The sequence below is a fragment of the Triturus cristatus genome, chromosome 2_1 (assembly GCF_964204655.1).
Source record: "Triturus cristatus chromosome 2_1, aTriCri1.1, whole genome shotgun sequence".
NCBI classification, from domain to species: Eukaryota; Metazoa; Chordata; class Amphibia; order Caudata; family Salamandridae; genus Triturus; species Triturus cristatus.
The window spans coordinates 796,006,726-796,020,338 of NC_140581.1; the positions used below are offsets into that span (position 1 = coordinate 796,006,726).

Genomic DNA, 13,613 nt, shown 5'->3' on the forward strand with positions numbered 1-13,613 from the left:
AAGAGCTGTACTGTGTGGGCAAAAACACCTCTTTGTAATTTTTTGCCTTCTTCATTACCCCCTTGTATTTGTCACTGTCCTTTCTTCTAGGTGTATTGGCTTAAACGTTTTCACCCATTATGTTGACTTGTTATGCATTTATGAAATAAATACATATGACTCTCTTCCTGGAAGTGAGCATTCTATGTTCTAATTACAGGTGTATGTATGACCTATCTTTATGAAGCCGAAGTAATTTCTTCGATAGGGCAAAATAATTCTTTCCCAGTTACTCCTGCGACCCATTTAGTGTTATGCCTAACCTGGTTTGCATTACACGTTATTCAGGTCGTTGCACACACGCATATTTCTCCTTCTTATCGAAATTGAAATGTTATCATTAACCGTCAGAGGCAATTGGAACAATTAAGGACAGTCGCACAAAGCAAATGTGCGCCTTCATCAAAAGCAGTTCTGAATTACCTTCGGGTTGCGTTCCCACTCTAAACACTAACACACTGTGAAGTGCAGAGCTTATAGAGTGAGAACTCAGACTAGTGAAAAAAATGTTTCTCACTCTGAAGCTACAGGCCCTGCCACTAGTGATGCACCTCTGAGAAGCATACACACTGAGTGTCAGCACTGGACCTAGCTTCAAAAACATAACAATAGAAATGTTTCTGACGCTAGGCCCTGCTGGCACAGAGCATGTATATTACTCAGAGGTGCGTGGAACTGGCAGGGCCTAGCTTCAGAAACATTTCTATCTACATGTTGTTATATGACATCCCTTTATTAATGTAATAACTGCACTTTCACAATTGCTTTATTAACCTTCTTGCTTCTCAAATTTGCTTGAAAATGCACCATTTACCCACTCTTTTTTCAAAATTTACTCGGGGGGAAAAACCCCCCCGAACACCCCTAAATATGTTCGGGCACACTTGCTGCGCTTGCTCGCCACTGTGCACTACGACATAAAGTTTAACCCCCACCACTTTCAAATGTCACCAGCCACCACTGCCTGTGATCCATTCTGTGTTATGCCTGACCCGTTTCGTATTACGCGTTATTCAGGTCTTTCCGCACACGCATATTTCTCCCTCTTCTCGAAGTTCAAATGTTGGCATGTATGCAACCACCCCCTCTGCAAACAATGGAGCAGCTTTCGAATTTATGTCCAAATGGGCTTCTGAAGGTATGCTCCCCTTCTCCCTACTCTGGTCCGCCCCAATTGGAAGCAATGCTTGAAATAAAGTAAAGAGCAGTCAGGGCATGGCCAGAGGGCCGGCAAGTCATTTTACCCCAATTCAGCTCACTCGGGTCTCCCTCCCACTTCTGTCTGACGTCATGCGCTTGACTCTTTCGTTTGCTAGAACAACCAGACGGTGGTTCTGTTCTTCTTTCGGGCGGCAGGCTGGCATGGATTGATACAGTTTTATTTTCTTCATGTTCCCAGAGCCAGCCCCTCCCCTTCTATGGTCGCAGGCAAGACATGAACAGTAGAATTTTTAAAAAGTGCGGACAGAATAAGGCAAATTCACATTCAGTGATATGAAAAGGAGTGGGAGGGATGAAGAGGGCAGAGGATGTACCCTTGCATATCACTGCCAGCAATGACACTAAACGCTCCACTAGCAACAATGGAAGATTGCTCAGTGGCTTTATGCACCTGTAGCCATCAAACTGTAGCTGGCGTGTTGCTGTCCGCGGCAGACCAGCTCATCCTTTTATTCTTTCAAAGTTGATCAAATGTGTTCCAGTAATGCTAGCATCTGGTCACTGCAAGCAATATATAGAACGTACGTTTCAAATTTTGCAACCCTCATACACTACTGTTCAATGGGGTGCATCTTTACATCGAGGTGGTAATGTAAATCCAAGCGTTAACATGCCTGTCCCTTTAAGTATGTACTTGTTTCCTTTTGTTTCTTAACTCCCTCAATTCCAGCTCGGCCTGTCTGAGGTTACTACACTGGCGCCCTACGCAAGCAAACATTTGTTTCTAAAACTGTTTAAAGTGTTTAGAGCACGGTAAACTTGTGCTTAACTTCCAGCCTTGGTTTGAGCCCATTTCCTACCCCTGATTAGTTATAAGAGGAACTCCAAAGTTCTCTTTCTTAGGTCTACAGATATGGTATACGATCGTTTAAAAGTGATATATAGCTCATATAAATGTCCTTTCTGGGGTCGCTGCCATAATAAAAACACGATACAATTGAATACGTTTTGTATTATCACAGTGTTTGCAGTTTCTAAGCACATTACCTAACCAGTTTTTGATCTCGTATGAAAAAAGGCAAATTGACCCTGCCAAGATTCAGCCTCACCTCCTGCATGCCACTCATCATATTTTTCCAGCAGTGCTTCAAATCACTGAGCCATCCTGTGCTGGTTTTTTGTTGTTCCCTTCTGTAGATTTTGTACAACACAATGAGGATATTCAGTGTTTCTGTGTATTTGTATGTTTCAGTAAATATGTCATACTGAAGGGTTCCCAATGTGGAGAGATTTAAAGAACCAATATCCTACCACCCAATACGTGGAAAAAATGCTGATTCGTTTGTCTTCTATTTTATCAGCTATTTGCTTTGTGTATATAGGAAGTGTTTCAGTATGTTTTTTGTCCGAAAACATTTTGAAAATTAGATAACTTGAGAACCCTGTTTGTTACTGCTGCCTGAGATATAATTGTTAGACAGAAGCACTTCCGATTATATTTAGTTGTGAGTTAAGTTAACTTGAAGTGTAAACAAAGTTTGGACACACTGCTGTCTCAGACACACAAGACAAGGCAATAAGCTGCATGTGCTTTCAAAGAAAAAATGTCATGTGTCTTAATAGCTCTGCCCCTATCTTTATTCGCCACTAGACTGCAAATAGTTGTTTGTGTCGACAGGTGGCTTCCCTCTGCCTGATTTGGATGGTATAGAACATAAAAATGTTTTCAAATATATAAACAGTTCGCAATTTGCCTGGGCAGAACAGTGCACCAAATCAAAATATTTTGAACGTCCAAGGACCTCAAAATTTTCATACTTTTCATACAGCCAAAAGTCATTGTTCAATGTGTCAGTTTTCACAACTATGCAATATTTTTTTTTCTTTAAACGCGCACGACGACTCCTGGTTGTCTCAGCGCTATACATGACTAATCTAACAATAAAATAAGCAAAGGTGAGGTTATTTACAGATCATATGCCGGGCGGAAGTAAGCCTTTGTTTTTTTCCTGTAGACTTCAGTAGAGGAATTAATGCTAATCTAGAGTAGCAGAATTTTTAATGAGTCGGGAGCCAAAAGAAACAAGCATTTTCAATGCAATAGGTCTCGCATTTACGCACGTTTAAGCTATTGGCATTGTAAATGACAATGCCTTTATTTTATTTTTTTTAAAACGAAATCAAAAATAAAAGGCATTGTTAGTTGCAATGTCAATAGCTCAAACTCTTGTAAATGCGAGACCTATTGCATTGCAAATGCTTGTTTTTTTAAGCAGATGCTTGACCACTGCGTGTTTCCATTCCTGTGAAATTATGCCTGTAGAGATTGAAAGGTTTCGTAATTTCTTGACTATGGGAAGAATTTCTTGGCTCCCTTGTGAGAGAATGCGGGGGGGGGGGGGCTGGGTCTAGTGGGGACCTTGAACTTTCCGTAATGAGGGGAAAATTATGAAGACAATCTGTCCTTCCACCAATAATGGTGTTTCTGGAGCAGTGTATGAGATTTCTCTACTCTTTTGTAATTCACTATAGATGTCGGCCACCTTATTTTGGAAATAAGCTGCTGAGTCTTCGCAGCGTTTTTCTGAAGGATTGGGCAGTGGGTTTCCGCTTTTAGGAGCAGTGAGAGATTTTACAATGCAAAATAACTCCCTAGGAGTGTTGGCGGCCTTGCCCAGTAGATCTTCATAAAATGCAGCTTGAACCCTCTTTATCTCTTGATGATAGTGACGGGTAGCTGCCCGATAGACAAGTTTTCCATTTTTATCGTATTTGTGACTCCACTGTCTTTCTAGTTTTTTGCACCCCTTTTCAAGGAGATTAAGGATTCATTAAACTAAGGTGCAGATTTTTCTTTCATTGCTTTTTTAGAGTGCGAATGGGGATCAGATCATCAAGTGAGTTATTAATCCACCCGTTTACCATGGCATTGGCAGCCTGAGGATCATTGTAGGGTCTAGTAGGATGGCAAGACGTTGAAACTACAGAAAAGAAAGAGGCCTACTGGAGCATCAATTGCTTTCACTCACAACCACTGCCTTCATTACTCCTTAGATCAGAGATAGCTTGGTCAGTGCCTGTGGTAACAAGGACGAGGCATGGATAGCAGCTGCTATCTCTGCCTACATGGGGAAACAGCCTTTGCAACAAGGTTTTTACCTTGTTAAGCCTTAACATCGCATTTATTAGCGCGGATATTTTTACCGCGAATATGCATTTAAAACGCATGCCAATAAAACGCATTTAAGGTAAGTTGGGGGTGGGGATCTCCCCCCACAAATACATTGTTTTTAAATATAACAACAATGTGTTGTATTGGCATGTGTTTTAAATGCATTTTGCGGTAAAAACATGCACGCTAAAAAATGCGTGTAAAAGGTATGCGAAGTAATTGCATGCGATGTACCGTCGTACAGCCCCCCTAATTTAGATCCATGAGGCCAGTCATATCTCCTGCACCAACTTCACCCATCTGTCTGAAAGGTGTGTCTTCCATCCCATTCTTTTTTGAAGCTTGGAAACTGATACCCCAGCATGTGTAACAGCATATGCTTGGTGTACCAGTTGGATTGCAGAAATAAAATTATCCTCATTCAAAATATGAGGTATTCTGCTAGCAGGCCCTCCAAAGATAGCAGGCCAAATAAGGGGGGTTTACCACACAGAGTAAGCGCTACTCACTTCACTGCTGTCTTGGATTTAATAGACACCTGATTAACTGTTGCCCTCTGTCTCTAATATCAATCATCTGGAAACCTGTCATAACAATATGAAGTTTTTAGGGTGCTTAAAACTATTCATGGAGTTTGGAATTTGGCTTATACAGACTTTGAATTTGACATGATTGAAAGCATTCTGCATGAAATCTCTAGCTTATACCATCTTCACTTTAATTTTCCTCTTGCTGGGAATTAGATTGGAACCCTCTGGCATCGACCCTGAAAGTTATGCAGGTCTCAGCAGTGACGTTTTAGGTTATGGGTCACTAGCTTTCGAATCCAAAGACAAGAAAGACACTTGCAAACTATACATTGCTAAGGAAGACCCATCTGTGTTGAGGTGGAGGGATCAGAGGTCTTCACATGTAGTACTTTACCTTATTGTGCTGACTAGATACTATTGGCATTGGATGGAGAGAATAATAGATCCCAGGTAATGGGCAAATTCTCTAAGGTTTTTGAGAAAAAAGTCAGTATGATTAATGGGTTTGTGCATAAAATTATTTAAAAGGACTAGGTGCAATTGCCACACAAACAGAGTCTACTGGGACGGAGGTGGTGATTGTGTTTGCCTCATGCTCATTATCACCCACTGAGGAGAAATACTCTGTGATAGAAAGGGAAACCTTGGTGTGCGCATGGGCTGTAGACATTGCCAGAAGTACATATGGGGAAAAAAAAATTCTGACAAACCTTTGACTAAGTTATTGACAACAGAAGGTGTTACTAAATTATCTGCCAGAATTGTGAGTTTGTCAACACATTTGCAAGAGTTTATACATGATGTGAGAAAGGCAATTGATTTTTTTAGTAGAATGTCTATTTCTATCAAGGAAATTGATGAAGACAAGTAGAATGAGTTCTGCATAGCCTGTGATACAAATGTAAAAGAAAGTTACAGTGCAATCGCTGAAGATAAATGGGACTGTGCATATCGGTGTGATGAAATGATGAAAGACGTTAGGGATAGAGTCAGAAAAGGTTCAGTAAGAGTCTTGGGAAACAGGATTTACATGCTTATTGGGAAGTGAGAGATGAATTGAGGGAGTTTGAGAAATAGAATCATATCTATTTTAAAATACTTGCATTGGTGGCTTAGAATTGATCTTGAGACTGAAAACCCGGTTAGAGATTGTGGACAATGTGAAGGGGCAGATAAGAGACAAAAGACTTTGAGACCACCACCTTGGTAAGTCCCATTTTGCCATGTAATCAGTTAGTTATGGATATTATGGAGCTGGTGAGCTGGAACAATAGGATGTACAAGTACTTTAATTGCCTTAGAGGATCTTTTCTACAAATGGATAGACGTGAAAATTGTTGGCTGGGCTGATGCTAAGAATGTGAGTTTATGGATTGAATATTTTGTAGAAGAGGGCTCCTCAAAGGAGATGCGGTAATATTTAAAATGCTCTGGTAAACAGCACATACTAATTAACCTCAGTGTATCAGCCATGAGATAATGGAGTGGTTGAGAAATTAAACAGTGTGATTAAGGAATTTTGCAGGTAGCAAAAAGGGCTGGAATATTTTGGTAAGGGAGGTGAAGAAACATGGTACGGTATCATATCATGACACAAGATTCCACAGGTGAGAGCCTTGTCGGAGTTAGGAAAGGGTGCATTCCATATTAAAAAAACAATCTAGAGTGGGTGAGCAGGGTTAGGGATATTCAATGGGACCCGTTAGCAATAAGGAAATGTGTTAAACATACACAAATAAGTTATAAGACTTACTGTGATGAAAATGATAGAGTGAAAGACTTTGAATTGAAAGTTGGATTGTGGGTGTGTGCTAAATTTGGAAAGAAGGTTCTGAAGAGTAGCTCCTGCTTCTTGTGTGGTGGGTGATCTCTACACTCTGGTGCACAAGGGTCTTCCTTTTTATTAATATACAACCTTAGGGAGCTTTGCGGATTGCAGATGTGTGGCCCCTCTGATTTAATGCATCTGCTCCTCAACTCACTTTGTGCTCAACTTTCCCTTCTTTCATCTTTACATCACTGGTGTTTCCCACTCTATTGCCACTGTCAAAGCTAAGTTGACCCACGCTCTTTAATTGTGGATAGTTCATTCAGACTGGAATGGACAGCTAATCCTTTGGACATGCTCACTGTCTTCAGTTTAAACATGGATCTAGATTTCAGTACTGTAGAAAAGTACACTCAAGGAGTCTGCACTCCGTCCTCTAACAACTTTAGGTATAAGGGCTGGACAGTGTCATTCCTTTGTTAAACTTAACTTCCTACATGAGTTTGTAAAGAAACACTCTTAACACTATTCTGGATTGGGTGTATACATTCTATTTATTGATAAACTTGAAAGAAACTGCATGTTTATAGTGCCTCTGAATGTTTTTTCCCTTCAGACATATATATATAGGTTAACGTAAACATGTTGCCTTCAACCCTATTTTCTAGGTGCTCATTCAATCTGATACCTGCAGATTCCAAACAGCCTCTCACAGTCATTCCTTGATGTATCATGTGCTACCCGAGGATGTCTGGTCTGTGTCAGGTGCAACCTTCCTCCAGTGCCACTCAAATTCCATCCTGGTGGTTAACCTGTACCTTGTGAGTACAAGGTCCACCCTTCAGTCTTAGTATCTCACTCTGTAAATGCTTTGGCTGCGCTGAAATAGGTCATGATTTCAGTAGCCTTTTCATGATTTCAGGCTAAGACTGTTGCCGGCCTCTGGTAGCACTCTAAAATTAGGAACTACCCTTGGCTTTACATGCCGAAGAGGTATTTCGGGAAACCTGGTAAAAAGCAACCTCACTTGATGTCCCAGTTCAGATATTTCTCTTCCACAATAAAAGTCACTGTCTCTTAGTCAACTGTCACACGCTCTTACCTTTTCTCAATTCCAAAACCAACTTTCTGTGATGACATCCTACACTCTGCAGCTCTGTCTGACACTTGAATGTACCCTGCTTGAAAAAACGAATCCAAATTCACACACAGAAATCAGGTTGAATGCCCTCCTAGCCAATAATAACAGACCTCTGCCGCTGGACTGGTTTGGAGGTATTATGTGCAAATGATTCTGCGATACGTACTTGATGGCAGTGCTCTAAAAATGGAGGATATTTTGGAAAGAAGCACTGGGGGCATTAGGGAGAGGTATAGGTATTCACTTCCTCATGTTCTAGGATTCATTGTGTTTGTGATTAAACCAACACAGTGGGGATGGAATGGATAAACCCACCTGGAAGCTAAGATACAAATTATTAGAACATTGGAATGTTGGGAGCTCCATTGAAAACAATGTAGTGCTCTAGGCTTTTAATGGCCAGTAGAAGCCCAGAGCTCCAACATTCCAATGTTTGTTCACAGCAACAGCTGTGAACAAACTTTCCAACCCCCTCTAGCTTCGTGACCCCTTTGTTTTACAGATTAGAACATTCTGTCCTCTAGGCATGGCATGTTCTAATAGCCTTAAAACCCTCCGTAGCAGGCTCTACTGGCCACTAAATGCTCGCTCCCTTATTAAAGGCCCTCACCTTTAGCTTGTGCCTTTTCGCGCTGGAGCAGGCCTTTAATGGCCGGTAGAGCCTGCTGCGGCAGGCTAAGGCTACAATATTGTCTGCAAACCTCGACTGTGGGAGAAATCTGAAACCCCAGTACTGGCTACACAGGGCCGGGAGTGTCATGGCATTGGAGTGTCTTTCTCACAGTCTGACAGATCACAAAGGCAAATTCCTACTGGTATGGTTGCCACTGCTAGATTATATGGCTAAAGATTGTGTAGTGCACATGTCTAAGGAGGCTACGAGCATTAGTTCCATTTCATTGGAATAATATTTATGAAGGAGTGTGGTTTAATTTCAGTCTTGTTGAAAGAAGGGCAGGGGAGGGAGACTTCTATAGTGGAGACAGGTCACAATGGAGAGGACTTAGAGCTGCCTGATCTCGGAAAGGCGAGAGAGTAGCAGCCCTAAATTGCGACATGAAGCTCTGGTATAAAAGTGGGCCAGATCATACAATGTAACTAATGTTTTGCCAGAAGTGGATGCTGTGGGGTTAGTATGGGGTAAAATGAAAGAGTTGGTTTGCCACATGATTAATAAATATGTTCGGGTGCGGTGTCACTGTTTGGTTTATTGATGCTGAACAGTCAGGATATTGATCTTCTGATAAAGTCTATTTGAAATAAAAGCATGCGTAGACCTAGATGAAGCCAACAACACTTCATCTCTTGTCTACATTGCTCTACTGCCAGGCAGCTTGTAAAAAAATGGCCTACCTATAAACTTCATTGGGGTCACGCTTGTAGGTGAGTACATTGAATTCCATATTCTGTTTAAAGTTGGTTGACAACGTTCTTCTGTGTAACACGTTTGCAGCTGTGTGGTTAGTTAGCTGTGGTTATATCTAAGTGGCTAGTGGCTCTGAGTCTGCAGTTACCATTGTATTTATTGCCGCAGATAACCCAGCATGCAACAGTCTATTAGCTAAAAAGTCATAACTGGCTGAAGTTGTCACATGACTAAAGGTTCCTCCACAGCAAGCATTCTTTTAACATTCGCTTTAGTTTTCACGCGTTATGTCAAAGGTTTGTGTGTCATTAAATATGTACTCACAGTGTTAAAATAATTGTAGTTTTAGAGAACATGTTTTTTATCTTCATTGAATGCAATACTCAAATTTGTATCTACCTTTTAAAAAAAGGGAAAAGAAGAACGCATCTGTGTGAGACAGTTTGTGTCGAACCGAACAGTAATATAATGTATAATAAAAATAAGAAGGGCAGCTGGAAAAACCCCGGGATATAAAATATGAATATATAAAGCCATAGAAATGATTCTTTTGCATGAAAAAAAAATCCTTTGTGTTTCGCATTTGCAGAGTTAACGTGAGTTGGACCCATGTTGCTGTCGAACGAATGAGCGGTTTTAAGTGCTCTTAATGTATTGTATTTTCCTTCAGGGAAGCAATCAGCCGTGTTTGTGAAGCTGTACCTGGTGCCAAAGGAGCCTTCAAGAAACGAAAGGTACCTTTTGTTGTTTTTTTTGCAATCATTACTTTCTTCCTTCCCCTCTCTTCCGAATAACAGGTGCCGCCCGAGCACGCGGACATGTGGCTGCCAAAATGTGATGGATTAACGACCGTGAAAGACTTCCGCCGCTTGCAGCTCAGGTGCTAACTTGGAGGGCATGATTAGTCTCCTCAGCCCGAGGGCTCGCGCAGCTGCAGCGCTGATTAGCACGGCTCTCGTGGCTGATTCCGTGGGCGGGGTGGCCATGGGCTGAGGTGTTCTGGAATAGAGCGGTTTTCAATTATATAGGACCGAACGCTTGCAACCTTGATGCCCGCAAGGTTGCCTGCTCGGTTGTAATGCCCAAGGTAAAATGGATGCCAGAACACACGGTGTTTACTGCCCGACATAGCCTGCCAGCCGTTATCTTTGAAATTAGGTACTGCTTCCTTTTATGAGGCTTGTGATTGGAACCAACATTCTTAGCTGAAACTAATCTGCTGTATGACTTCTTGCAAGCCATATAAGGTTATAAGGCTTAGACGACATCGTATCATCAGGGCCACCATGTCCTAGTTCTGCGCATTCGTTTAATAGCCGGCGCGCTATGAGAGTGATGTTCTGCTTCTCCTCATTTGAACCTTTTGGAAGCAATTGAACCTGTATATTTCTCAGCGGGTTGTAGAAGTGAACACTAAAAGGAACAGACCTCAGTGATCAGCAGTCACTGGCTAACTTACTATATCGCAATGCGGCCACCCGCCCCATATGCATAGCTGCCAATTCAGATTGCTCATGTGTGACATTTTCATAAGTTTAGTGTAAATATGAGTGACATTCACCGACTATGAGTGACACTTTCTTGTGAGCAAAAATCAAGCAATGAAGATGAGGGAAACATATAAATATCAGAAATTACACCTATTTGAGCAACAAGAAACTCAGAAGATCGTCAAACTGCTGCAAAGCACCAGAAATTGAAGGGCACTATGTGAGAGAGGTCCCAGTGTGGAACCTGAGCCAGCCTCGCTGACGCTGAAACTCATCTTTTGTGCAGACTGCAGACAGTGATTGCAAGGCAGAGCTCAGCTCAGCCACTGTAACATCTGATGCGTGGTACTTGGCAGGGCTGATTTTACACAGACTTTGCAATTCTGAAATTAATTTGAAAGACAATTGTAGTTGATGGAATCAAAGATTCCCCTGTGCTTCTGCTTTGACACCTGCTGTGTTCCCAACTGAAAGACACCCCCCCCCCCCATATGCCACACTTTATGCTTTCGCTTCGCATTCAGAATAAAACAATTACTTTTGCTCACCAATGTACACTCTGACACTGTAAAAGTTCACCATACGTTAGCAGGAGTCTCCTTAGAGAGGCGTCTGCTCTTTGAGGATTAGGAATCACCGTCCTCCATTACTCTGCAGTGAGCGCGGCTGTGAGAGACTGAGACGCTGCATGAAGACACCAAATAATTTTATTCAAATCATCCAGCAGTGACCAGATAATACTGGTGCCAATTTCAGAAGCTGTGAGTGCAAGTAGGAGGGCAGGTGTGAATGCGAGTACCAGATGTCAGTGCTGCTATGAGAGAGATAATTGCAAGGGTCTGTGCTTTAGCACTGCTACGTGTTTTATGTTGGGACACTACATCCTGCCACTGAAGTTTAAACCAGAAGGTGTGAAGAATAGCTCAGTCAGTACTACTGTTTAGAGTTGTGGGAGTTAAGAAACCTTATAGAAATTTGACACATATTGAGAATGCTCTGGGAAATATGGAACTAAAATGAACAACAACATAAACTGGAATTTACTGGTACCGCAGTAGCACAACTATTCTTAATCATACTGGATAGAACCACAAGCTAACATGTACAATACCATGATTGACTGGGTGATGAATTTACTTGGACACTAGCGCTTAGGGAATGTAGCTCATAATCTTAGGATACAATGACAATTGGCTCCTTGTATTTCTAAACGTTGTCAGCAGCAACCTGGTTTTAACATTCAACTGCTCTGCATAACTTTCTGTCACGTGTCTTTTGCTGTATAATCACGGAAGCATTTCCTTTTCATTTAATGCTTGGCATGGATATTGACTGGGCATGAACACGGAGGCTTGGGAGTCTGGTGACTAACATTAGTAGAAAGAGGGGTGTACTACTCGCACTGTCTCTTCGACTTACCTGATTCCGATGTACTTTATCTGAGCATATACTGGCCGGTGAAGGCCTTGTCATGGTGATCTGCAGATATCTCCCCTTCAGTCACTAACTTTGTCTGGTTATGGCAGACTCACTCATGTCGCCACAAAGTAGGTGCTGCCGACTACAGCAGGCTGCTGGTTGGATGGGTGAGTTTAATTACCATCAGACTCACAAAGCAGCACCGTCATCTTTATACCCCCTGGCTGGCACGGGCACACACTCGTGTCATGGCTGGAGATATCAGCACCCCTCTACCGTGCACTGTTAGGATGGCTGGGCCCTCAGCAGTGCAGCAGGGGAAAGCTGAGAGCCGGAGTCCCGGTCTCAGCCTTGTTTACTATAAAGTTGAGACACTTACTTTCAGCGAGCGCTGTCACATCAGCAAGCCTGAGCAGCTCCATGTTCCAGGACTGTGATTCCACTCATAGCTGCACCACCACTCTGCCGCATCGGCCACGTGGGTCCCCTCCAATCGAATCTTACATGCGCAGGTCGGCGGGACGCGCGGTGCAAGCTCAGCTGGGGGCTTCTGGCTGTGCTAGTAGCTGCAAATGTGGCCTCGTCCGGGCCCTTGTCAGGATGTTGATTGGGCACATTAAACAAAACCCCGATTATACTCAGCCACGATGTGACCTTGTTTTGAGGTCAGTAACTTTGAGCGCGCTGCTGCTGTGATTGAAACATTGTTGCCAACCCTGGCCAGAGCACGCTGCATGAGCCAGTTCCCAAGCCTGCTACAGCAATGTGCGCTGCCTGAGTGATAATACAAATTGTCACTGTCTACCAGGTACTTAAGCAGCGCTCTAGCTTGAAAGCTGAGTAGGTGCTATATGCGTGACAATGCATTTCAGTGCGGTGATGCGGATGATCACATTGAATGCGTTAGTCTAATGCCTGATGCGTGATACTTGGCAGGACTCATTATGACGCGGTGTTTTTTAGATCGCTACTGGTCACACGTGGTATTGACCCACTGTCATTGCAACGGCCAGGGGTTTTGTGATTTGGGACGCCTACTCAACCCACTCGGACGCCCCGTTTTGGGTTCTAGGGCGACCCCCCTTTCCATGCCCCGGTCTGGAGCTGACACGGTACACACCATACACTGATTAACCGGAACTGAACCTGGCATTTTCATGTCTCACTTCTTGTTTTTAAGTTACTGTCTGCTGGCTGCGTGTACAGAATGTTGATACACTGACACTCCACATGTGCCAGCATGAGCGGTATATCTGTTTTTAAACTCTCCTCCTCTCATTTTTTGTTTCTGTTTTCTTTTTCTTTGTGTCTTAGGTCGCGATCAAAGGGGGCATAACTGACTCTAGAGCCACACACAATTAGTGTAGGAGGCACCCCCCTCTTTTGATCAGTGAGAGGGCTAAGGGTACCCTACTCACACCAATAAGTTCGTGCACTCACCTCACATCACCATCACCCCTGGTCCTGATGAAACGCCAAGGATCTTACTGACCACCCAAGGCGTGAAACATGTTGACCATAGCCTAG

The 13,613-nt window shown here is 42.8% G+C and overlaps 1 protein-coding gene across 1 annotated transcript in view; it reads left to right on the plus strand.

Moving 5' to 3' along the window:
* The window catches only part of SHC3 (SHC adaptor protein 3), a 440,401-nt gene that overhangs the window by 272,439 nt on the left and 154,349 nt on the right, over positions 1-13,613 (plus strand). The window contains exon 3 of the mRNA XM_085632814.1: positions 9,848-9,911. Within this exon, the coding sequence (XP_085488940.1) occupies positions 9,848-9,911 (64 nt within the window). The remainder of the gene's footprint in view (positions 1-9,847; positions 9,912-13,613) is intronic.